The sequence below is a fragment of the Astatotilapia calliptera genome, chromosome 8 (assembly GCF_900246225.1).
Source record: "Astatotilapia calliptera chromosome 8, fAstCal1.2, whole genome shotgun sequence".
Taxonomy (NCBI): domain Eukaryota; kingdom Metazoa; phylum Chordata; class Actinopteri; order Cichliformes; family Cichlidae; genus Astatotilapia; species Astatotilapia calliptera.
Window position 1 is genome coordinate 10,293,487 of NC_039309.1, and position 25,760 is coordinate 10,319,246.

The window sequence follows — 25,760 nt, forward strand, 5'->3', positions numbered from 1 at the left end:
TCGCTAGGATTTTCTCTCATGTGTGCTACTTTTGTTATACAGCACCTCAAGAAAGAAGAGATCAGAGAGCAGTGGTCAGTAAAACCTACTCATGGCCACTTCATTAGGTCATCTGATCTCCCGCTCGTTAATACAAATGATCTAAGCACCCAATCAGGTGGTGGCAATCCAATAGTTTAAACATGAGGACTTCGTGTAGAGAACCTCTTTAAGTTCAAAACAAGTATCTGATTGATGAAGAAGAAGGGTGATTTAAGTGCCTGTCAACGTGGCATGGCTCTATTTCAAAAGCCGCTTCCATACTTGGATTTCAACACAACCACGTCTAGGATTTACAGGGAACGGTTCAAAAAGAGAGACTATCCAGTGAGCAGCAGTGCTCTGGGTGAAAATGCCTTGTTGATGGCAGAGGTCAGGAGAATATCCACACTGCTCTGAGCTGACAGGCAGGAAGCAGTAACAACAGTAATCACTGCTTATTACAACCAAAGGATGCAGAAGAGCATCATTGAATTTACTGAAGAAGATGGGCCACAACAGGAGAGATCACACTGGATGCGACTCCTGTTACATGAGCAGGTAATTGAGACTGCACTTCACAGATGCTCACCATACCTGGACTATGAAATATTGAGAAAGTGTTGTCTGGATGGTAAACAACATAAAATATGGATCCATCCTGCCTTATATCAATGGTTCTGGATGTTGTAGGTCAGCGGTAACCAATCCCCGGGTCCGTGAGTCATTTGGTACCAGGCCACGAAAGTTGAGGTTCGGGTGTGAAATTCATGGTTTTCAGGGTTTTTATCGTTTTTTTAATCGTTTTTATAGTTAACTCGGTTTTCCCTGGTTCTTTTCCCGTGTGTTATGAATACATCTTTTTTGGGGGGTACCGGTACTGGTTTTATTTTGTTGTATTTATCTGCGACACCTTAAAGGCCGGTCTGTGAAAATATTGTCGGACATAAACCGGTCCATGGCGCAAAAAAGGTTGGGGACTGCTGTTTTAGATGATATAATGACATGGGAAGCATTTTCTTGGCACATTTTGGGCCAACTCGACAATTGCTGCCTATGTCGATCCCATTACGACCACAGTGTACCCATATTCTGATGACTCCTACAGCAGGATATCACATCATCTCACAAAGCTCAAATCATCTCAAACTGGTTTCCTGAACATGACAGTGAGTTCACAGCACTCAAATGGCCTCCACGGTCACCAGATCTCAATCCAGTAGAGCACCTTTGGGATGTGATGGAATGGGAAATTCACATCTAAATGTGCAAGGTGCAAATCTGCAGCAACTGTGTGATGCTATCATATGACTATGGACCAAAACCTAGCACCTTGTTTAATCTGCGGCACAAACAATTAAGGCAGTTCTGATGGCAAAAGGGGGTTCTAGCAAGGTGTACCTCTTTAAGTGGCCAGTGAGAGTATATCTGTATATCAGGCAGCAGGAACGGATTAGCCAATTCACACTGGAATAAACAACTAACTAGATTCATTATTTTTAATTAGGAAGTTATTTATTCAGCTCTACTAGAAGATTAATTATGTAAATTCTATTTTGAAAGTGCAACAGTTGTTAGCTACCATAGCATGGAAGAATCTAATGAAAAGAGGGTCAAGAACAGTCAACTGATTTCCTTTATTTGCTTTAGTTGTCGAGTTAATCGCAAACAGTGGTCCAGACTGAAACGCGCCAATGACAACATTTTCTCTCTTGATTGTTTTCAGTGCTGTTTTCTTTGATTTAACAGTTGTTGGGAAGCTTTTATTAAGATAAAGTAATTTCTCTTGAACTCAATTAATATTATACTGACTTCCCCACATTTCTTTTCAGCTCCGCTGGATGCGTTTGTGCAGGGAGGTGTGCTCGCTGTGAGACTAAGAGCAGGGAAAGTAGAAACTATGTGGTAACTATGTGAAGCTAGTGCAAATCAATTAGGTGAAAAACAGAGATCAATAAAGGATAAAATATATAAATATGGATGGCATGGTTAAGACAAAGACAGCGACTATAAAAAAAAGCTTAATTTAAGGATTCAAAATGTCACAGTAGCTGCTTTCATTTTTTTATATAATATCTAAGTTGTGTTCCATGTGTTTACTGACGTTTTGATACGTTTTCCACAAGAGCATAATTTTTAGCTTAAAAAAACAACTTGCGCAGGAAAAGAGACAAATATTCATTAAAATATAGCAGCTGTTACCATTTTGGGTAAGTTTGGTAGAGCAGACCAGGGTGGAAATCTGAAAGGAATCCTTGCTGATGGTACAGATGCCCAGGGTCTGGGTATTTTTTCCAGTGGTGGAGTAGCCTTTCTCTTCCATCTCCAGCTTTGTGGAAGGTAGGTTTAGGTACAGAGAAGAGTCCTCTAGCTTCTTTACCTCCGCCTGGTTTTAGAGAACAAGTCTCAGTCAGTTTATTGGTAGAAACCCCAAATTACTGTGTACACATTAAAACAATGTTGCATTCTATAGCTGTGGTTTTAATGGATCTCCCTTTGATATATATTATCAACAAAACAATTTGTGTGTTTTTCTACCGAGCTGTTGCATGTGAGAAAAATATCATTCATTTCCAAATGCAGGGTTGACTGACGAAAACAACAATCCAGAAAACATGACAAGACAAATGTAACAAGATTGATTTTTCCCATATGAACTTTTTAATTAACATAAATGGGCACCGTAACACAGAGGTATCATTATGCAAGGGTTTTTAATTGGAAAGTACTCTCATTTCCTTGTGCGGGCTGATGTGTACCAGCTACCCAATTCACATACAAAGCACTGATGGCAGGCTGTTATGATGACAGTCGCCGATACAATAGGGCAGTTTTTCACCTACAACTTATTTCATGGTCATTTCACAAGGACAGCGGGCTGTCTGACGAGTAGGCAGCAAGAAACAAAGACTAAGTGTGTTTATGGGATGTTTTTGTTTTGTTTTTTTACATTTACCTTGTACACGATGAGATCATGCTCACCGTCCCTCAGAGTGGTCCCGTCATACCTCATCAGCTTCACAAAAGACAAGGCAAATATCTTCTCCGATTTATCTTTGGCTGTGGAAGGAAAAAGAAACACGCAAGCAATAAAGACAACTTGGTTATTGGTGTTTACGTTTGAGACTAAGTTCATATATACAGTTCGCTTTTTTGTACCGTTTGCTTTTTGTCTCATTTTGCAAAACAAAACACACCGCATCTTTCGTACGTGTGCAATATGCTTATGTGAACAGTGTTCGTCTTCGGGAACAAAAAAGAGATCATATTGCAGTAAACCATGCAGCACTGCTGACGTTACAACAAGTCATTAACAAACCAGCAGTCTGAAAGAAGTGATAATCCAAACGCTAACCTCAGCACTACACTCCCTGAGTCAGCTCCTGAGTTAGCACAAGAAACTACTGTTCCCCTCTGATGTCTTTATTAATGCTATGGCTGCATCTGTCCGTGAACTGTTTATTTTTCACCCTGAAGTGAAGCAAATGTACGCGCGCCGACTGTTGAGACCAATTATGCATAGGTTTGAAGGACTTGTGCATAATATAATGCGAGGGACGTGGGAGATGCAATCACAGTTGGTTGTTATATAACAATATGTGCCTTAAAATAAAATAAAAAAACCTGCTAATTACAAAAAGGAATATTGTTCAAGTGGCAGGCTTTGGATTAATGTACACTTGCTGTTATCAAATGAATAAACACTTGCACTTGTGCTCTGCTGCAGCTGTGACCAATTTGTATAATCCTGTAAGAGTGGAGGAAAGATGCTCGTGGTTTATGTTTGCAAGTGCAGACACATGTGTGATTGGGAATGTTGAGTGGAAGCGCTGCATAAACAAGGAAGAGAGTTACGACTTTGTCCTGTAACCGGGACTTTGGATGGGGCCACATACATCATCATTGCGGATCAACAAGCTCGGATTTACGTGCAGGGAGACGTGATTCATCGAAGTATATATCTTGCATTCTATCTGCATAAATCCCCTCATTGGTTTGCTGCCCGCAACTCACCGGTGAATAATTGCTAGGCTGAGATGAACCAGTGGAGGGAGAACACTGTAGGCATGCCATCCAATAATACCAAGTGTATTAGTGACTTCCTAAAGGGCACAGAGCTGAAAACTCTTAATTTGGACAAAAAAGGTCACTTTCAGGACAGAGCTACTTCTTTAAACCAATCGAAGTCCGATTTGTGTGCAAGTTTCGCAAATTTCCCCCTTAAGGTGGGCTGTCACTTCAAATTTAGTTGACTAAACTGTTCCACATTTTAAAGCCTACCTGACTCACGAAGCAGAGGCATAAAGACAGATGAAACAAAAGTGAAAAGATGGCAGGAATCTTTTACAGCTACGGCAGCATCTGTGACAGCAGCCATCAGCCTGATGAGGCCTGACAATGTTAGAGTGCTACTCTGACGCACTGTGTTCGAGCTGGCCTAATTCTCAACCAGAGGGCTGAGATACTGAACACATGAGCTCCACTAGTGGTCTTGATGAGCAGCTCTGTCACTCTGTGTATCCCCTTAAAGTTCAGCTCTAGCTAGGAGCACATCGAAGGAAGCAGGAAGGACACGGCCACATGACAGCGCAGGCAGGCAATACAAAGGCCTGACAGCCTAAATCTGCACTGCTTTTCATCACAAACTAATCACATGTAGAGAGGTTAAGGAACAAAAATCTATGCCCGTACACACAGCTGTTCCATCTTTGTTCACCCTTTCAAATATTAATATTAATATAAGAAAGTGGCTGATTATAGCACAGGTAATAGGTATGCTAGAAACCACACAATTAAACCAGGTTGTTCCCACTGAGTTAAGTGCATGTATGATCATCAGTGGAGCCCTGCAACAGGTTAAGGTTGCGCCAGCTGACAGCTGATTATCAATAGCTTGCAAGTTAGCGAGCTTGTACTCCCTTTAAATACTTTAAATGAAAATCATAAGTATTATCAAATTCATATTAAATTTAATATGATATGCTAGAGTTTATTTTTACATCTCTAAACAGCATAGCATTTCCTACAGGGGATTATACAGTATCTTTTAGAAAAAGAGCTTTTGTTAGTCAGTCTTTTCTTATTGAGCAGCGCAACATACTGTCATAGTCTAAAATAATGTCACTTTACGTCGCTGTTTTTCACTGATTGTCCACTGATGTGTTTTTTGTTTTATCATTCATCTGTTTCGATCCCTTATATGTGCCTAGATAACCTTAGATCTTTTGTTTTCCGTTTCTTTCTATTAGTGGCATCAATCTGAAACGGTATGTGTATTAAAATGAGCCTGTATGACTAAATCTGGCACATTTACATAATGGACCTAAACGCTCATGTTAATTAATGTGCACTGCTCCTTATATATAACAATAATTATATCAAAAACACTTGCAGAACAGTCATACAGCCACTGTCAACACAAAAAAAAAAAAAAAAAAAAAAGAGTTTAAAAGGTTAATAAGAGCAATGCAGGTTTGGACAGTACCATTTTAGCTGTTCAACTGATAAACACACACTTATGTCGCTTTGATCATCAGGTCAATTACTCCTGGCCCAACCTAAGTTTAGGCTGAAGACCAGAGGCGATCGTGCCTGTGCTTCAGCTGCACCTTATCTTTGGAATAGCGTCCCCACTATTCGTGCCTTAGACTCTATCCAATCCTTCAAATCACAATTGAAAACATATTTAACCTGGCCTTCCCAACCAGTTAGTGCCCTCTAATCTAATTAACTTCTTAGTTGATATTTTGTATCTATGAACTGACCTTCCTTCTGAACTGAGGTCCGATACCTATTTTTACCTCACTCTTCTGGTCTATTAGTGCCTCGCTTCTGTCTGTGCTACTGGTAGTACCTGACCTGTATTTTGTTAATTGATTTATTTTGATGTGATGTGCTATACAAATAAAACTGTATTGTACTGTATGGTACTTATGGTCAATAATCAACGCATGCAAATGAACCTTTCCTGCTGATGTTTGAAGTGGGGAAAATAAGCTTCCCAATGTATCACCCTTTCTCACTTACCAGCAGCAGTTGTGCTTTTGCATTTGGGCTACACAGCACACATTACTGTGGGTGGACAGCACTACCTTACCCAGTGCATGCTCAAAAATATTCACATAATCTCCCAAATGGCATATTTAAGTATATAAAGAATGTTCCCACACTGTAACCAATCACAGTATGGCAAAGGATTAGACACGTGAAACACGGATCAGTGAACAAAGCGTCATAAAGATTTAAAACAGTGATCACTATAGAAATGCACTTTAAAGTTTTCAGCATAGAGAAACTGGCTGATAATCTAGTAAGTATCTTGAACTCAGACACTCCCAGTAATAGAAAAAAATATAAGAGAGATTTTACTCTGATCTGAGTGAGACTCGACCGTAGATTGCAGTCTATGGCCAACATGGATGACAGATCACAAAAACAGTTATCTTTAAGGTAGTCTTATGAGATCTTAACGTGTCTAAAGGATGGAAAACATTGGAAATTAATGAATTCTATTATGTGCTTTGATATCGACTGTACAAACGAGAAAATCTAACGGTTTGTTGGATAGTTCCTTCAAGCACAGCAAGAGTGGATGAGTAAGGATTTGTTCCCTTTCAGTCGATTCACTCGGTACAACACATAAGTATGGGATATCACGCCCTCGCGTGTCCTGGCTGAAGAAACCTTTATTCACGCCTTTACGGCAGATGACGTGTGATGACACGCGCAAGGCCCCGCCCGCACATATAGCCGCTGCCATCACCGTCATCCCTCAGTTCTTACGCTCTTCACCTCGCTGAGAACACCTCTGCTGAGTTGGGCTAGCTAGCTACTGCTAGTTAGCTCCGTTGTCTGCCAACTTGAACCTAGCTTAACTGCCCCTGTTGGTGTTAGCCTCCACCGCCCAGCTGGTGCGTAGGCTGCCCGCGGAGCGCTATTTTCAAGTTTTTCTTGTGCAGCGTTTCGCTTTGCGTTTTGGGAATGGACTCCAAACCGAAGCGAGCAAAGCAGAAATCTTCTGTTCGCCCCTGTCCTCAGGGATGTGGTTTCTCTTTGCACGACAGCGACCAGCACGATGCCTGCCCTGTCTGCCTGGGGATCGTCCACGCTAGGAGAGCGTTGACGGAGCCCGAAGCTTGTGCGTTTTGTCGCCAGCTCCGACGCTCGACCCTGGAAAGACGGGTGACGTTTGTGGAAAGAGTGCTGGGACGCTCGGCTGTCGCACGGCATGACCCTCTTCTTTCCGAGTCTGGAGCCCCGGCTTCGTCCGAGTCCGACGACGAAAATTTTCAGGTCGATGTCCCCGCGATTAGCTGGGCTGACCACATGGAATACGTTGACGGGTTAGCCGATGACGGACCGGAACCATGCAGGAGCGCTGACGGGCTTCAGCCTGGGTTGAAGCCCGCCAGCGCTCCCCAGGAAGACGATGACGTGCTGGACATCGGCCTGGACATCCATGGTTTGTCGGAGGATGAGCAGGAGAGCTCATTGTCGACCCAATATGCCGCCGCTGCTGCGCCGGTCGGCCACGATGACACCTCTCTTTTCTCCCTGTTTCGCCGTGCCGCTGAGAAGCTGCAGGTGGACTGGCCCTCTCCTCCACCAGCTCGGAAGCCGTCGCGGTTTGCGGGTTTTTTCCTTCCACCGGAGCCCGCAACGGCCAAAAACTGCCTCCCCATGTTCCCAGACTTTCTCTGCGAGCTAACAGCGTCATGGGACAAACCTCTGTCTACCCGCGTCACTGTGCCCGGCTATGGACAGTACATGGAATTGGACGGCGCCGAGGGAGCTGGTTTAGCTAACCCACCCCCTATGGAGCCGTCTCTGGCTGCTTATCTGGCCCCGTCCCATAACCATGGTGTCGGTGGCCCCGCAACTCTGCCGTCCAAGCACTGCAGATTCTCGGCCTCGCAGCTGGAGAAGATTTATCGGGCTCAGGCCGGCACCGCTCGAGCCATGAGCTCCGTCACCATGCTCCAGACGTACCAAGCAATGTGCCTGGCGGAGCTTGGATCGCTGGTTCCGGAGGACAGCCCGCTGTCACCTCTTCTTAACGAGGTTAGAGTCACCACGGATTACATCCTCCGTGCGTCTCGCTGTGCAGCGCTCTCCCTGGGCAGAGGGATGGCTTCGACAGTGGTGGCGCAGAGGCACCTGTGGCTGACCCTCTCCGACGTCCCTGATAGAGACAGAGCTGTGTATCTGGACGCACCAGTGTCTGCGGCTGGGTTATTCGGACATTCACTTGAAGCCATTCAGGCTAGATTCGATCTGAGGAAGAAGCAGACGGAAGCTCTGCGCGACATCATCCCCAGACGCCAGCCCCAGCCCAAGCCCACTGCTAGCTCTCACAGGCCCGCCGCTCCTCTGACAGCTGGCAAGAGACCGGCGCCCACTGCTGGAGTGGGAGGGCCGCCGGCGAGAGCACGTACTCCGGCCCGAGCTCCACGCCAGTCGGCCTGGGGCAAAGGCCCTCCCCCGGGCCCCCGACGGGACCCGACGCCCAGGAGGAAGAAGCCTCAGCCCTCCTAGCTGTGATTGCGAGTGGGGAAGGGATCCGGCAGCAGGGAGACGCTGCTCTTACCCCTCTGTTGCCGCACAAGAGGTGCCGCTTAAGTTCTGTTCAGGTTGTCAGCCCCAGAAGGCGCTGCACTTCCCTATCGCGGTCTCCCAAGCACATAACCCCTGCACACGGTTCAGATGTGTTGAATGTTCAAGCGACCACATCGAGTGTTCCCGCTGTTTTTCATTGTTATGCCCCGAAAAAGGTGCACCCAACAAAATGTATAAATGTACATGTTCCCATGTTGCAATCAATAAAGAGTGTTGTTTACTCTCAAACAATCTCAAATGCTCAACCTGCAGGCGAAATGAGCCAGGTCAGGCAGGGGATGCAGTCCCCTGCAGACACACTGGGGGGCGACGGCGCCCCGCCGTCAGTGCTGCAGGCCAGCCGGCTGGCTGCTCACTTCCCTCAGTGGCGCGCTTGCGCCCCCTCTCCGTGGGTGCTGCAAACCGTTGCCATGGGTTACCGGTTGCAGTTCCGGGTCAAGCCGCCTCGTTTCCAAAGAGTCGTGAACACGATTGTCAACCCCGAGGCAGCCTTGGTACTCAGAGAGGAAATACAGGCGCTATTACAGAAGAGAGCAATACGGGTGGTCCCCGCTTCGGAGACGGACAAAGGTTGGTACAGCCGTTATTTTGTCATTCCGAAGAAAGGGGGAGGGCTTCGTCCCATCCTCGACCTGCGAGTCTTGAACACGTACCTGCGAACGTACAGGTTCAGGATGCTAACACTCAGACAGCTCCTGAGTGCAGTCGGCCCGGGAGATTGGTTTGCGACAATCGATCTAACAGATGCTTATTTTCATGTCGCTATACACCCGAAACACAGGCAGTTTCTGAGGTTTGCATTCGAGGGCGTAGCCTACGAATACCTAGTGCTGCCGTTCGGGCTGTCGCTCGCTCCCCGCACCTTTACGAAATGTGCCGAGGCAGCGCTAGCGCCCCTCAGGAAGAGGGGCATCCGCATCTTGGCCTACCTGGACGACTGGGCTCTCGTGGCTTGCTCCAGAGAACAGGCGGAGACGCAGCTGTCGCGGGTTCTGTCACACATTCAGACACTGGGGTTCTCTGTGAACTTTCAGAAGAGCTCGCTAATCCCAGGTCAACAGATCGCTTTTCTCGGTCTGGAAATATGCTCTCTTTCCAGCCGCGCACGGTTGTCAGAGCACAGAGTGGCCGCGTTTCATCGCTGCCTCGCTCAATTTCAGCTGGGACGCAGACTGCGTTTCCAGACGATATTGCGCTCGTTGGGCATGATGGCATCTATGATCGCCGTAGTGCCGCTTGGGCTGTTGAAAATGAGAGCGTTTCAACGCTGGACTCTCTCTCACCGTTTGTGTGCTTCGCGTCACCTCCGGAGGAGGCTGCCGGTGACTGCGTCTTGCATGCTAGCTCTCCGTCCTTGGAGGGAGCCCGGGCTACTGCACCAGGGCTCTCGGATTGGGAGGGTGTTGTTTCGCAAGGTGGTGTCCACAGATGCTTCCCTAAGTGGGTGGGGAGCGCTGTGCGAGGGTGCGTCAGTGAGAGGGATCTGGTCCGCGGCTCAGCGCCAGCTGCACATCAACCACTTAGAGCTGTTAGCAGTGTTCATAGCTCTAAAGCGTTTCCGTCCAGTCCTGCAGGGCCAGCATGTCTTAGTCAGGACGGACAATTCAACAGTGGTGTCTTATATAAACAGGCAGGGAGGAACACGCTCTCTTCCCCTGTTGCAGCTGTCTCGCTCTCTGCTGTTATGGTGCAGTGTTCATTTTCTGACTCTAAGAGCCACCCATGTCCCGGGCCACCTGAACCTGGGGCCGGACCTTCTCTCCAGGGGGGGTCCTCTGGTGAGAGAATGGAGGTTACACCCTTCAATAGTGGCTCAGATTTGGGATCTATTTGGCGAGGCGCAAATAGATCTTTTTGCTTCCAGGGTGAATGCTCACTGCCCCCTGTACTTCTCCATAATCGACCACGATGCACCCTTGGGCTTGGACGCGCTAGCGCACCAATGGCCAGACGTGCTCCTGTATGCATTTCCCCCAGTGGAAATGATATCTCCAATTCTGGAGAGGGTGCGTCGGCATTCCCTCTCTCTGATCCTGGTGGCCCCTTGGTGGCCCGCGAAGTCGTGGTATGCGGAAATAATCAGCCTGCTTGCAGCAAGTCCTTGGCAGCTTCCTCTCCGCAGGGATCTCCTCTCTCAGGCGGGGGGGGAAGTGTTTCATCCGCGCCCGGATCTGTGGCACCTTCATGCTTACCTGCTGAGAGGTTAAACTTGGTTGCTAAGGGTCTGCCACCTAGTGTGGTAGCGACGATTCAGAGCGCCAGGGCCTCGTCTACTAGGGGCTTGTACGCTTACAAATGGCGAGCCTTCGAGCGATGGTGCCAGGACCGCCACACTCTCCCATTTCAGTGCTCTATTGTGGATGTTTTAACATTCCTGCAGGAGCTGTTGGATAAAGGCCTTTCGTTTTCGACGATCAAGGTTTATTTAGCGGCTATATCTGCTTGTCATATCGGTTTTGACGGGGTGACACCAGGTGCGCATCCCCTCGCCGTGCGTTTTCTGAAAGGGGTTCGCCGGCTGAGGCCCGTGCTTAAGTCCAGTGTCCCGGCTTGGGACTTGTCTTTGGTGCTGGAGGCCCTTTGTGGCCCTCCGTTTGAACCCGTTGAGTCGGTAGATATGAAACTTCTTTCGTATAAGACCGCATTACTTCTCGCTTTGGCCTCGGCGAAGCGAGTGGGGGACCTTCATGCGCTGTCTGTGCATCCTGCCTGCACACAGTTTTCTCCTGATGGCCGCAAGGTCGTATTGCGTCCGAATGCCGCCTATCTTCCCAAGGTCATGCCTGCATGTTATAGTTCAATGGAGTTTGAGTTGCTGAGCTTTTGCTCCCCTCCTTTTGAATCTGAGGAGCAGAGGAGGGTGCATTCTCTTTGTCCGGTGCGTGCGCTACGCACCTACATTGAGCGCACTCGGGATGTGCGTTTGTGTGACCAGTTGTTTGTCTGCTTCGCTAATCCGAATAGGGGTAGAGCTCTGTCCAGACAGAGGCTGTCCCACTGGATTGTAGAAGCTATCTCGCTGGCATACAGCACCGGAGGTTTTGCGTTGCCCCACGGGGTGGGAGCTCATTCCACCAGGGGGATGGCGACCTCATGGGCTCTTTTTAGAGGGGTGCCTGTGGCTGATATTTGTGCAGCGGCTAATTGGGCGTCGCCGCACACTTTTGTGCGGTTTTATCGGTTGGACGTTACAGCCCCTTCGGTGGCTCATGCTGTCCTTTCTGCTGGGTCTACCACTCACTAAGGATGTGGTGGTCCCGTTCCGGTTCGGTGGCTGCTCTGCGGGGCGTGTATATAGGTCCCATACTTATGTGTTGTACCGAGTGAATCGACTGAAAGGGAACGATTAGTTATGTCTATAACTTCTGTTCCCTGAAGGAGAGGAACGAGGTACAACACAGGGTGGCCCCACTGAGCAGTTGGCTCGGTGAAGAGCGGCTATCGAACTGAGGGATGACGGTGATGGCAGCGGCTATATGTGCGGGCGGGGCCTTGCGCGTGTCATCACACGTCATCTGCCGTAAAGGCGTGAATAAAGGTTTCTTCAGCCAGGACACGCGAGGGCGTGATATCCCATACTTATGTGTTGTACCTCGTTCCTCTCCTTCAGGGAACAGAAGTTATAGACATAACTAATCGTTTCATTGAGCATATTAGGTTCAGAGAGTCTGACCCAGACTTTACGTTAACTTCCTCTGTGAAATGAAAAATGAGTTTCTTCACTCTTCGGGTTATCGAGCTTAGAGTTTTCCCTTAATGCCCTCTCTAGATCTGGATCAGACCTCTGGTACGGTCTGCGGTATGTCTGTGATATTACGTGCAAATATGCTAGTTTCAGGAGGTGTTATTCTGCTCTTAAAAGCAATCTATTGCAAACTGAGATGAAAATTTAAGTCGTACACAGCGACAGTGAGGCAGTGAGAGAAGTTGGTCAGAAAATTATAGAAATACATGCCTGCACGGATGCATACAATCTTAAACATGGATAAAATTAGATCAATGTACATAGGAATATCACCTTTACACCCAACATAAAATAAACCCTGGTCTCTATACTGTAAGCATATTCACCAGCAGCAGCAGTTCACCATGCACAAATCCAAAGAATCCAGCTATTACACCTTTTTTAACATGTCGCTATTGTCAATTGTCAGAGAAAAGTTGAAGTTTGGCGGAATCAGCATGTCCCTGCAGTCCCAGAGTCACTTGAGGTGAGCCAGTTTCTAAAGTAACCGTTACACCAAGATAACAGCAAGTCAGAGTTTCAAAGGCATGTCTCGTAACAGCATTAGTCTCCAGAGAAGCAAGGTGCCGAGCATGACAAGAAGGCTCTCCAAGTGGATTATAAGCCAGCGTTGAGCTCTGAGACCTGGCAATTTCCTCCAAACCACCTGCATGCAGGTGAGAAGCAAACAAAGCAAGAGGATTTTGGAAGTAGATGATGACAGCAGCTGCAGATTAGCGAAAGGGTATACTTTCCAATCCTCACGTCCTCCAAGTTCTGCTCTGCCTTCTGTGCCATTTGAGCTGATTGCTTTGTATATACTGTATACACCTGTCATGCTCCCCAAACCCTTTTTCCTGCACCACTCCTGTGGCTGTAGGAAAGCCTTGCCATGTGGCAGGCAGATGGGCTGGCAGAACTACCACTGCCAGGCTTCCCTGACCTTTACACCCTGAAAATTAGAAAGGGTGTAAATAAAACAGAAAACAGAAGGGCGTACAACGCTGGCTGCATTCAGCTAGACACTGGTCCCAATAAACAAATATGTCCCCTCAGGCATTTTTCACATCCCAGCCATAGTCTCTGACAAGCCACTCCATGATGCTGCTTTGTGCGGGGGACAGACTAATACCTCTGATTAATGTGACAAAGGGTGAGCTTCAAAGTATTTATCACTGTGCAACACATCTGCTTGGTTTGGATATCTTCCATTATATTTGCTGGGGATAGATTAGGAGCCAACTGTGCAGTTGGTCATCTGAAAAACTGATTATTCACAAGCTGACATTTATACTCACAGTCCTGTGATGAGCGGTGACGAAAGGTGAACCGCAAGTGGCTCCGGTTCACGTCTTCAATGGGAATAGCAACCTAAGACAAAGGACGGAAGAGGATTGGCTGACAGCCAGGAACATAAACACACACACTCACAGAAAATAAGGACAAACTGAAATCAGAGTGAACTCTAAACTTCCTGGATTTTATGCTGTACAGAAATTAGCTCACATGTTGCAACACTTTTGCAAAAAAATGCTATATAATTATATGGGATTTCAGGAATTGAGAGAAAGTTTGCCTTTCTTTAAGTGTGATGAATAACTTCACTCTTCTATACAGTTTTGCACCACCGCATTTGCCACTAAAGTCTTGTGATAGAAATTACTGGCAATAAAAGCCTGCGGCGTAATGAAAAAACTTTGGAAACTACATGAAGGGGATGGCATCAAGGTAAAGGTAAAATAAAATGATTTAGAAGAGTAAAGAAAAAACCGTTAAGTGGCAGAAGTAAGCAGAAAAACAAACCTTTATCGTTTCAAACCAGCGGGGCTGCTTTACTTGGTAGTAGATAACAGACTTGTACTCATTGATCCCTTCATCTCCAGCTCCGGGAAAGATCACATTCTAGATAAAAGGTAAAAGACACAGAGCAATTAGGTAGTCAGACAATATAACTGGTTATCTGGTTATCCTTGCTTAGCTTTTAGTTCGCATAAAGTGCTATAGTTGTGATGGGTGAACTGCTTTATCATCACTCTGTCAAAATATTGGCACGCTCACAGTATGTGGAAAATTGACTAGCACTTATTTCATAAAGCAGAGCCCCTGGAGCAGAAAGCCTTAATCTAGCAGAATGGCCTTTAAAAGTCTGGATGCGCTTTATGCATGAGCACCTGTGTGCAGCCTGTCAATCTCATGACAGCATTGTGGAAATAAGAAATAAATTAGAAATTAATTATTTAAGAAGGAGCAGCAGTGGCTCCCATGCAGCAGGACGTGGAAGGAAGCCAAGAGCAGGGAAGCAGACCAGCTGGTGCTGATGGATCCAAACGTGTAAATTGGTCTTCCTAGCGGGTCCGCTGCGTTTCTACAACAGGTCAGGGTGCGTATGTAAAATACTACGTGCCCCACTTGAGGATTCGCCAAGAGGGATGGAGTGACAGCGGATGGTGCGCACGCCTTGTTTTCGATCAATCTGTGTTCAGCCAGCCTACCTCTTTCCTCCCACTACTCCAGCTGACTCCCTGGCCTGCTAGTGTACTGCTGCTGAAATACTCCTACACTAATGGTTTCTGACAACCAGCAATTATGAGGAATAACAGACCTCATCTCCCCCAGCCATGCTCTGGGGGGCAGGTGGTAGCTCTAGCAGTGCTGCTCCTTCTCTAAGTGGCCAGGGTTTCTGACAGCTCCAGATTTCACAGAGGGTGAAAGTGGCTAGGGTCTAACTACAGGTGAGAAGAAGTTCTGGAGGGGTGCTAATCAAAGTCAAAGGTAATAAAAAGTTACTGTCCAGCCTCCACAAATCCTGTAGGATTTGGAGGAAAGAGGAAGGATGACAAACACCAGAGGCAGAAAGTCACACGGAAAGAGAAGAATGGACAGAGAAGAATAGAGAGGATCAGAAGCCTGAGGGAGGCAGAAATGAAAAGAAAAAAAACACACAAAAAGCAAAACCCACAAATTTAACCTGTTAAAAAACTCTGTGTGAGGAGAGAGTTATTTCAAGTGCCTAGTACATACATATACATCTTTAAAATGAAAACAAGACATTTTTTATTTTGGAATAAAAGCCGAAAAACCAAGTTTCATTATCAAGAAAGAGACTTTCAGCCCATCAAATCCATGAAGGGTAAGGAAGAATTTAACCACTTCTTGCATTTCTTGCAACAAGGGAGCTTTTGCAATGCAACAGAAACATGGTGACAACACTTCTAGATAGGATCGATCTCTCTTGATCTTTGCTCTCTACTGTCACTGACTTTATTTATTATACCGCAAAGGCTCAGACAGCCTTGAACACAGACCTTCAGCAAAACATAATGACACAGGGTGGGAATTCACACATCAAATTTGTATCCGCTTCAGCTTATCATAGCTGTATTTGTCTCATACTAGGTTCTTGCTTCAAAAAGTTGCAGCGTTTCCTTCTTCTAAAGAAACTTTAACAGCTAAAAATGTGAAACTTGAGGAAATGGTACAATTTTCCACCACCATTCTGCTCTAAAAAGCTTGAGACACTATATAAATGTCTTTTATGTCTTATATGCTTCCCTAATCTATTTGAGAAATCTCTCTTTATCGCACTCTCACTAAAATACACACAGTTTTGCTTCATCGAGCGCTACAAATTCAAAAAGTCTCTCTCTCATACCTAGCTGCATTGATTTGTATAAAATTCAGTTTACTTGATCGAGGGTTATGACTCAGTCAGTGGCTAAAATTTAGGTATGACTGATTAAAGTCGATGTGGTTTATTAAAACAAATCTGCAATAAGTCTGCCGCACAGCATACCAAAGGCCAATCCAAAAGTTAAGTTACTTAATTCAAATCAAATTCAAAGTAACTGACAATAAACTAGAAAACAGATGTTACCTGTATTGTTGCTGTTAACTTCTTATATTTGAATAGACTTTAAGAAGTCAGTAGTGTATATGGGGTAGGTTCTCAACTGCTGTTTGAGGTTAACAACTGCTAATATTTAGAATTCTTAGAATAAGCTTGCACCTACATTAAGTGTTGGTTTCACTCAAATGTCATACTTGCACCTCCCTGCAAGACCAAATGATCTGCTTTGTAGGTGTAACAGCTTATCTATGCATCTTATATATTCTGATGGGTATTCAAAAAAAAAAAAAAAAAAAAACTCAACAAGTGCACATGAGATTCCAATCCTCATTCTATAAAAATACAATTTATAAGCAGAAGCTACTCAAGAATTGATTATTCCTCTGATGTAAGATTAATTAACAGATTTTTTTACCAAGCGCTGCAGATTGCATTAAAAAAAATACAGATTTTGAGACAGCTTGCTTACAAACAATTAGACAGGGGAGAAATGATCCCTCTAACTTCATTAGCAAAGGTAATTAATTATACCAGAAGAAAAATGCTGATTTCACATCATCATTATGCTGCCCACGTTGCCTGTCCACATGCCTGAGTTTGTTACTGGCTCTGACAACGGCTGATTTTCATGGTAGTGAGCCAAATTTTAGGCTTCTCCATCAGCCACAAAGCAATATTACAACTTGTAAATCCTGACAAGCAGCAAAGACATACAGTTTCCCTGTGTATCACTCTTCTTTATAGGAGACCTGGTCAGTTAAGCGCAGTGCTGAGCAGTGTGAGACTAAAGGAAGCCGGGTAATATCACAGTCTGTCTGAGAAACCACTTGGTTACAGCACTCGTGTCCTGAATGCTGAGAGCACAGGAAAAATACCAAAGCAGTAGGTTAACATTCCTCGGTCGTACCTCGAGCTTCTTGCCGTCCTCATCATAAACCGACATGGTCACCTCAACGTTTTTGGGGGTTGTCTTACTCCCTTTGTCAAAATCCCCCTGAACCAGAGTCACGTAGATGTCGTTTCGCACATCCCCTTTAGGAAATAAAGAAAAACAAAAACAAGAAATGAGAAACCACCAACGCTTCGATGCTTCTTAGGGCTTCAGTTTTATCCTTTTCAATAATATTAATATTACAGCAACACTGGATATTATATGTATGACTGACTTTGCCCCATTAAATAAATAATGTCTTGGGTTTTTTCTGTATTACAAATATTTTATGAACTGCAACAGTTTTCAGTAAAGTAGGAATCTAAACAAAACACTGATTTGCAAATCAATTAAACCCCATATTTAACTACTTTTTTTTTAAAATAAATACTACTACTATAAATAAATACTTTTAAATAAATGTTCATTTTGAGTTTGATCCCCTTTTTTTATAAACTGAACAGGGACAACTGAAAATTTTAAAAGAAAACACCTGCTGGGTGAAAAAAATGACAATTCATTAAATTATTTAGTAGCATCACTGTGTATAAAAAGAGTATTATGGGAAAGGCTCACTGCTCTGTGGGAAATACTACAACAACTTAAGAATTTGGGATCTCCCAGGTAGCACTGCATTAAAAATGCAAACCCATTGTGAGTTAACACATCGTTTCCTTGCTTCCACTGATGCAAGTTTAAACTCCACTATGCAAACAATCACATATCAAGAAGACGCAGAAGAACCGGATCCTTCTCTGGGCCAGAGCTCATTTATGATGTATTGAGGTGACATGGAAATCTGTCTTGTGATCTGACCAATAAAAATATGAAAGCCTTTCGTCTCTCTTTGAAGAGAGCATGTTATCAGTGCACATGATGCTATGAGGGTGTACTAATGCACAACTTGTACAAGTTTTGGAAGCACTATTAATGCTGAAAAATCTATTTTGGAGCTGGACGTGTCACCTTCCACATTGTGTCTTTTTCATGGTGGTGAGCCTAATTTCAGGTTACTCCATCAGCTACAAAGCATCAATATTACAATTAGTAAATTCTGACAGGCAGCAAAGGAATACAATTGTGCATCGCTTTGCTTTATTGGAGACCTGATCAGTTAAGCGCCATGCTGAGAAAGCACAGTATATCACAGCTTGTCTGAGACACAGGGTTGCAGTCCTGGCCTGTCACCAACTGAGAACATTTGAAGAACTGTGAAATGAAAAAATACAACAAAGGAGGCTTCAGACTGAGTCGCTTCCAATCTTATATCAAGGAAGAATGTTGCTCTAATATGAAATGTGTAGCCAGTCTTAAAAATCCTTTAAGGGTGTTTCGCAAAAAGAATATCAGAGGTGATGCGAGACGGTCATACACCTGCCCTCGTCCAAATGTTTTTATTAAATATTGTCGAGCTTCTCAATTAAATATGGGGATTCAATCATTTCGGTCTGTTTTTATTTACATTTTACACTGAATCCTGACTTTTTTCTGTAACAGGGTTATGAACCCCACTGAAAGCATTCAGCCATTTAGCCAGGGAACTTTCTGAGGCAGGCAGCAAAGGGGAAGCTTTTTAAAACCTGGCATAATTATCTCAGGGAAGCCCATCTTGCGAGCCACGGCTGTTGATCGGTCCACAAGGTGAGGGAAATCCTTTCTTATCTGATGGATGTCTCCAGGAAGCAGCTTCAGAGTGACCCACAGGCCTGGTAATGGAAACAAGAAAAGGAAGTGAGGCATCAAGTAAAGCAGTATGTCATGAGGAGTCGGGTAAAGAGGCATGAATCAACTCTAGGGAAAGTGATTCATTTTTGTGCGTTTTGCTTGGTTCAAAGTTGGGTGTGATAAGCTGCTGTGACTAAAAGCTACGACACAAGTACGGTTTTATTGTATTAGAGAGAAAATCTCTGAACTATTTATAGTCTATATTGTTTTCATTTCATCTGTTTGTACCAAGTCTTTTAATTTTTCTTTTTTTTTCTTTTTTTAAACAATCTGACACCAGTAGCTGCTCTGACTTTCTTCTGATTGGGAGAAATCCTTGGCTCTTTTTCCAAAATGCATGGCAAGCCAGTTTCAGCTCTGTAAGCACATTTAAAGGTGGCTTCACTCACTCTTAATATTCTCTAGGGGGGGGGGGGGGAAAAAGACCCACAGAGTCACAGCTTTGAAGAAGAAATGACTGAATGGATCAAATTAAAGCAGTCTGTAGTGCCCTTGTTCACAGGCCACAAGAATGAGTGGTCCTTGTGAACCTTAGAGACTTTATTCACTTACACTTTATGGGCCCCTTATTGCTATGAGTGACAAATCCCTCACTAGGTTAGCTGGAAGTCTTTTGATATGCGGACATGACCGAAACAGCTGCTGCGAGTACTCCACTGTTCTTCCCAGCGAGGGTCAGGGCAGACCTGACATTTATCCAAGTACGTCTTCATTGGGCGTGACAACACCATGGAGACTGTCATGTTATTTCCCCTCCTCAGCAGCACAAATCCCTCAGATGGTGAAGGTTGTTCTTCTCAGCACAGATGTCGAGTCCTTGATAAGCGCCATTCTTCACAAAAGTCTCAACAGCTTAATTAACAGCTGGATCGCTTGGATACTGTAGTCCTGGCGATGAGACCGACTATTTATAGTGTGAGCAGTAATTTATGGTGTGAGCGCTAAGAGTAAATTGTGTTTTTCATTAGCAAGTGGAACAGTTTTACTGCCTTGCAAGTATGTTGGGGTTAATAGTACCTTGTACAAGATCTAAAACAAAAAAATAAGGCTTGCACTGACTTCAAAAAAAGATTTTTAGCAGCATCTGATTTAATCACAAGATAAAATAGATTTTTTTCTCCTGGTTCATGTGAGGTGACGATGGCAAGGACAATTTGACAGAAAACTGGGCTTTTTTCTGATGTTTTGAATTAAAAGAAAAATTCTTGACTAAATGAAACCCAAATGAAAGAAGAAAATAAAAGAAAGAAATAATAATTTTATAACAGTTTTTCCGTCGCCTGTACAAAGTGTACAAACGCCCGATGTAGTGAGGCGAGTTTCTTCCTTGGCCTCGGTTCCTCTATCAGAACTGTTGCACTGTACCTTGGCCCTTGTGATTGACCTCTTTGGCGGTGATAACTTTGTTGATGACTGTCTGGAGGAAGTCATTCTCCCCTGCCACCCTGGGTGAAAAACGGGAGATGTTCAGCTGCTTGTGGCGAATGGCGTCATCCAACGCTAGCCTGCAGTACGTACACACCAGGCAAACACCACGGAGAAGGAGAGGTGGCAGGAACAGGAGGAGGAAGAGGAGAAGGTGGAGGAGTGGGGCAGGAAGAGCCATAAAGTGATGGTTGTAAGAAGGGGAGTGGGATGAGGGACAGACAGAGAGAAAAGAGAGACACACCGAAGAGTGATGCGAATACCATGACAGACACAAAGCCACTTGTTAGCAGTTAACAGCGAGCCAGGATGGGTCATGAAAGAAACACAAAGAAAAATGATCATTTAGGAAATTAAGTCCAGTCAGTATCCATAGAGCAACAGTATCAGAGTGAATGCTGACTTTCCCAAGTTTGATCTTGGTTGGGTTTTTTTCCCTTTTATTTTTAAAGATGCAACCCCCCCCCCCCCCCCCCCCCTTAAAAAACCCCAGAAAAAATCCAATCTCAGAAACACACTCTGCTTAGCATCAGAAAAACACTCAAATATAAGTACCAAGTATAACATGTTTTGTACTCCGTAGGGCAACAAATTCATTGAAACAGCTGATGCACAGAGCATAAAAAGTAGCAGATGTGATCTGGGAGGCACCACATGTGTGGCAGCTGTCACAGGAAAGTGTGTTGTGAGCAAAGATGGCGTCTGCTGTGTAGAAGCTTCTTAACAAGCAGAAGGAGATGAGCATGGAGAAGACGACTGTAGTGATGCACGGAGGAAGCAATAAAGAATCTCTGCCCCTCGCACTGTTTTCAGTGTCTCCCATCTTAAACCAAAATCAGCCCGAGCAAGGAAGATGAATAAGCAACAACAAACATTTGCACATTCAGACACTGAATTCACTCAAACATTGTACAACAACCACCAAAAGACAGATTTTGACTTAAATTTGCATTTCTAAAATTATGTTACCTTTAACCTTCAAAATGTCAAAACTGAGTGGCCACTTGATTAGTTACACCACTGGTTGTTCATACAAATATCTAATCAGACAAACACATGGCAGGAACTTAGTGCATTTAACCATGTAGAAATGGCCGAGACGACCTCCTGAAATTCAATATGAGCATCAGAACAGGGAAGAAAGATGATTTAAGAGACTTTGAACATGACACGGTTGTTGCTGCCAGATCTGATGAGTCTTAATTTCTGCTGCAACACCCAGAGGGCAGTGTCAGAATTTAGTGTAAACAGCATGAAAACATTGATCCATCTTGCCTTGTATCCAAGTTTCAAGTTCTTGGGACACTTTGGGCTCCTTAGTGCTAACTGAGCACCGCTAAAACACCACAGCCAAGTATTGTAGCTGACCATCTCCGTCCATTTATGACCACAGTGTACTCATCTTCTGATGGCTGTTCCAACAAGACAACGAGCCACGCCCCAAAGCTCAAATGACTTGAAAATAACAAGTTATTTGTACTTCTTGGCCTCCACGGTTACCAGATCTCAATCCAGTTGAGCACTTCTGGTATGTGGTGGAACAGGAGATTTGCATCATGGATGTGTAGCTGACAAAGCTACAGAAACTGTAATGCTATCATGCAAATTTTGCAGCACCTTGATGAACCTATGCAACTAAGAATAAGGCAAAAGGGCTTCTAAACTGATACTGGCAAGGTGTAACTAATAAAGTGGCCAGTCACTATATGAACTTCCTGGAGCCCAAGAGGATGCCTTTAAATTAGGGACTTGGCTGGCTAACATCATTAATCTAAAACAGAGAATATCCGTCAATTTCAGTATCTCACAATAGCTGTCATTCTTTTTCCTGCCACTCAACTATCGTTTATTACTGAATTGACATGTCAGTACAGCTTGTTTGTTTTTTTACAACAACTCAATTGAGTCTCAAATCTAATGTCTGTAAGATTATTGCCAATTTAACCTATTTAAATTTCTGTTTGGCTGCCAGAAGCTAAATCACACCACTGTGTCACGTTCTCTAAACGGCTCCCTCGCTTCCTTGAAAACACATTATTAAGCTTCTGTTTCAAAACTTGCTCTGTTTTTGAATGGCAATTATTCACACTTGGACATAAATAACTCCTTGTAAAACCTCCTCTAATTTCCATGATTTATGCTCACAGATAAACCCATTAAGTGAGGTGATCAGCAAGCTAAACTGCCTGAATGTGAGGCATTTCAATTATGCAGGAAATCACGTTAAGAAAAAAGGTTGCTCTGCCTCTTTACACTATCCTACAAAAATGGTAGCAGTTAATGAGATTGCCTTAATTGAGTCAGCGGGGAATAGGGGAGTGTTACAGTCTTAAAACCCCTTCTAATCTGGCGTCAAGGAGACAAAACTTGTAGAAAGAAAAACGACACTACCTTTTCGGATATACAGTGTATACCTAAAATAATGGATGAAATTTTAAGCCATAAAATGTATCAGTCTTGCTTCTTTTATTTATTTTTTGGCAAGTTTATCCAAAACTTAAAGGACCTCTATGTTAAATGTGATTTATTTTGTGCTTCAGCACAATGCACTTACGGCTGAAATGGGATAAAGTGCTGCTTATCCTCGTCGTCCATTTTGCCTGTTATGATGTCAGTGACATCCATTACTGTGGAAAAAGGAGAGAGGTGGGGGTTAAAACGTTCTCAAGGCCTGCAGAGTGTAGCGTGGCTATGAAAGAGATCCAGAAAACTGCATGGTGGGCCACATCAGGGGGTAAAAGCTGTCTCAGCCAATGTTGGGATTTTCTTTGATGAGCACTAATTAAGTCAGAGGCTGAGCTGTGAGGAGAAAATCTGAGTAGTGGTTACGATGTGCACAAGCCTTTTGAAGCTTAAAACAAACAATGATTAAATATGAAATGAAGTTTCTTTAAATAGCTGTTACAGCGAAATGAACAGGAAGATCATAAGGTGACATAGCATACGGCTTTGAGTAGAGTTATCACAATATGTCAATAAGATACCACCGCAAGGATGCGAGTAGCAGCCTCATGGTGTAATATTAAACAGAATTATGTTAGATGCTAGAATGATGAGTCCTTCTTTACAACAAGACGCATGATTATTATTTTTTTTTTTTCCAGTTTGCTTTGTTTGCGCGTTTGAATGCAGGCATTTGAGTCGGAAAAACCTGACAGCAGAGCTTGCCGACGAAACAGGAAATGCATTCTCAAGCCTGTCTGTTGGACAGACCAACTAAAGATAACACAAACATAAAAATGACACTGACGCCAAAGTTTACAGCAGGTCATCTTAGCTGTGTGAGAGTCAGCAAACCTTTACAATTGTGCCTAAAAAAAGAGCGAATCTCAAAAAGCGTTCCATCACGCTGTGTACAGCGGCAAATAATGATGATGTCTAAAGATAGGCCATCATAAATCAGGCTGTCATTTACCTTCCCCTCAAGTGGCACTGGAAAAAGGAAAAAAAAAAAGACACCAAGAGAGGGGCGTAATTTTCTCTGTTGGATAACTGTGGGCAAAATGGCAATCTAATTAGTTTACGATACGCCTGGCAGCTTGCCAACAGGCAATAAATCAAAACTTTCTCCCCCCCCCCTTTCATTTAGCTGGAAACCTCTCAATTTTACCCAAATATATTTACTCAGCCACGCAAGGCACAATACTTACTTTTACCACAATGAAAAACAAGAACTGGTACACATTATGATATTCAAGCAAAGCCGGGGCTCTATACAGAGCAGCTTATTTCACGCAGATCTTTAGAACAATAGATTATCATGAAGTCTCCGTGCTGTCTTCTGTACCTGCCACTCCAAAGGGTCTTCTCAGACCTGACGTCAGCTTCTTGGTGTTGTTGTCTCGTAGCTCCATCCGTCCAACTCTTACAATCTGACACACGAAGCTGATCTTTTCTCTCTTCAGATCTTCGCTACCCAAGTCCTGAAGAGGTGTAAAGGAGAAAAAAAGTTCTAACAAAGCGCCTTAGAGTCACTACAAATCCCGGGCTGTTTCAATCAGATTGTACAACATAGGGATGAAAATCCTCTGGAAAACACAATTGGATTTAAAGCCCCATCTGACAGCAGCCTTTATCTGATCGATTAATAGCACTTTCTGCGGTGAAAATGAGTTTACGTAAAAGCCAAACATTTTACCGCAAATTGCTTCAGCAACATATGTGATTGTGTCCACAGATTCATTTTTCCAAACCTTGGAAAGTCCTCCCAGTGGGCTCACACTGACCCTTCTGCCCTTGGGCGTCCATCAGATAGAGGTCTTAGTAAATACATACAGAAAGCTGGGCTCTTTCTGAGAGAGCTTAACAAATACAGGCTCTGCAAACAGGCTCGCACGTGCTTCGTAACATGGCTGAATAAACAGTGAACTACAGGCGAGTGTGCGCACACTATAATCACATGCATTTACACATCCAAACACTCACTGTGAAGACTGCCCGCAGATTATGAAGCTGGTCGATGTCTTTTACTAGGCCACAGCTTGACCATTTTACCAAGTAGTTTTCACTGTAAGGGAGAGACGTCAGGGGGGAGGAGCATGACGTTCACAGGTGAAACAAAAACAATACAGTGAATCCAGACACCGAGATTAACAGCATTAACATCAGTTTCCTTCAGAGCTACAGAACCTTGAATGTTAATCCAGACATTAGTCTGCTTGACTAATGCTGGAGGCATATGTAACACTCCTCAGCTGAGCAGCTCAACACAATAATTTGCTGTCACAATCCTGAAGCGTGAATAAATGAAAGGGTTTACCTGATGAACTTGGACTCCACTGGGTCGTAAAGCGACATGAGCACCTCTGCATCTTCGCCAATCTTACACACCACATTCTTCAGAGTCACAAAGAGGGCGAAAGCTGGCGTGGAAGCGAACTTTGCTTGCCTCGTCAGATCAATATTCTGCTTCTGAGACTGAGAAACAGAGAAACGGAGGGGAATCAGCAGTATCACACGTTGTTCATGCGCAGCAGTGTATTGAGAGAGAAACAGTGCTGATGCCAGCTGTACATTGGATTAAGACTAGCCACTGTGGTTGGTTTTTGTTTTTTTACACACACAAAAAAAATCTAACAAGTTAAAAAGCTCCTAATATCTTTCACATTGAATAAAAAGGCCTTTACATTTACTTGATCTCCAGGACTGCATATACAGTAAAAGAACCTATTCCCTAGCGTCCTTCAAAAATATGCTGCGGTCACGTCATTAATATTCATCGTGTTGACCTGGACACTTTCTTATTGGCCATCCATATGCATTAAAGACCTCCAAAGGAAAGGTCACGTACGATGAGACCACATAACTGCAGGGCACTTAGTGGCTGGCACTCCCTACATACTGCAAACTGACATTCAGGTGTGGCACACCACTGATAAGCCAAGTAAAATAGATTGGGAATCTGGCACGGCTCCTGACTTTCTAAAGAAATCAAGCATTTTAGTGTACCAGGATTGGCTCAATTTGTCCTACTT

At 44.2% G+C, this 25,760-nt stretch overlaps 1 protein-coding gene across 4 annotated transcripts in view; it reads right to left on the reverse strand.

Annotated features, from left to right (window-relative positions):
• dock1 (dedicator of cytokinesis 1) overlaps positions 1-25,760 on the reverse strand; it is a 204,248-nt gene that overhangs the window by 147,425 nt on the left and 31,063 nt on the right. For 2 of the 4 annotated variants that reach the window (XM_026178424.1, XM_026178423.1), the window contains exons 8-18: positions 25,046-25,203; positions 24,712-24,793; positions 24,074-24,209; positions 22,841-22,913; positions 20,227-20,306; positions 18,717-18,842; positions 17,113-17,237; positions 14,162-14,260; positions 13,657-13,729; positions 2,975-3,078; positions 2,221-2,404 (exon numbers count right to left, since the gene is read on the reverse strand). In XM_026178424.1, the coding sequence (XP_026034209.1) occupies positions 2,221-2,404; positions 2,975-3,078; positions 13,657-13,729; positions 14,162-14,260; positions 17,113-17,237; positions 18,717-18,842; positions 20,227-20,306; positions 22,841-22,913; positions 24,074-24,209; positions 24,712-24,793; positions 25,046-25,203 (1,240 nt within the window). Of the gene's footprint in view, positions 1-2,220; positions 2,405-2,974; positions 3,079-13,656; positions 13,730-14,161; positions 14,261-17,112; positions 17,238-18,716; positions 18,843-20,226; positions 20,367-22,840; positions 22,914-24,073; positions 24,210-24,711; positions 24,794-25,045; positions 25,204-25,760 lie in introns of all 4 variants that reach the window. The other 2 variants (XM_026178422.1, XM_026178421.1) reach the window with 1 other exon arrangement.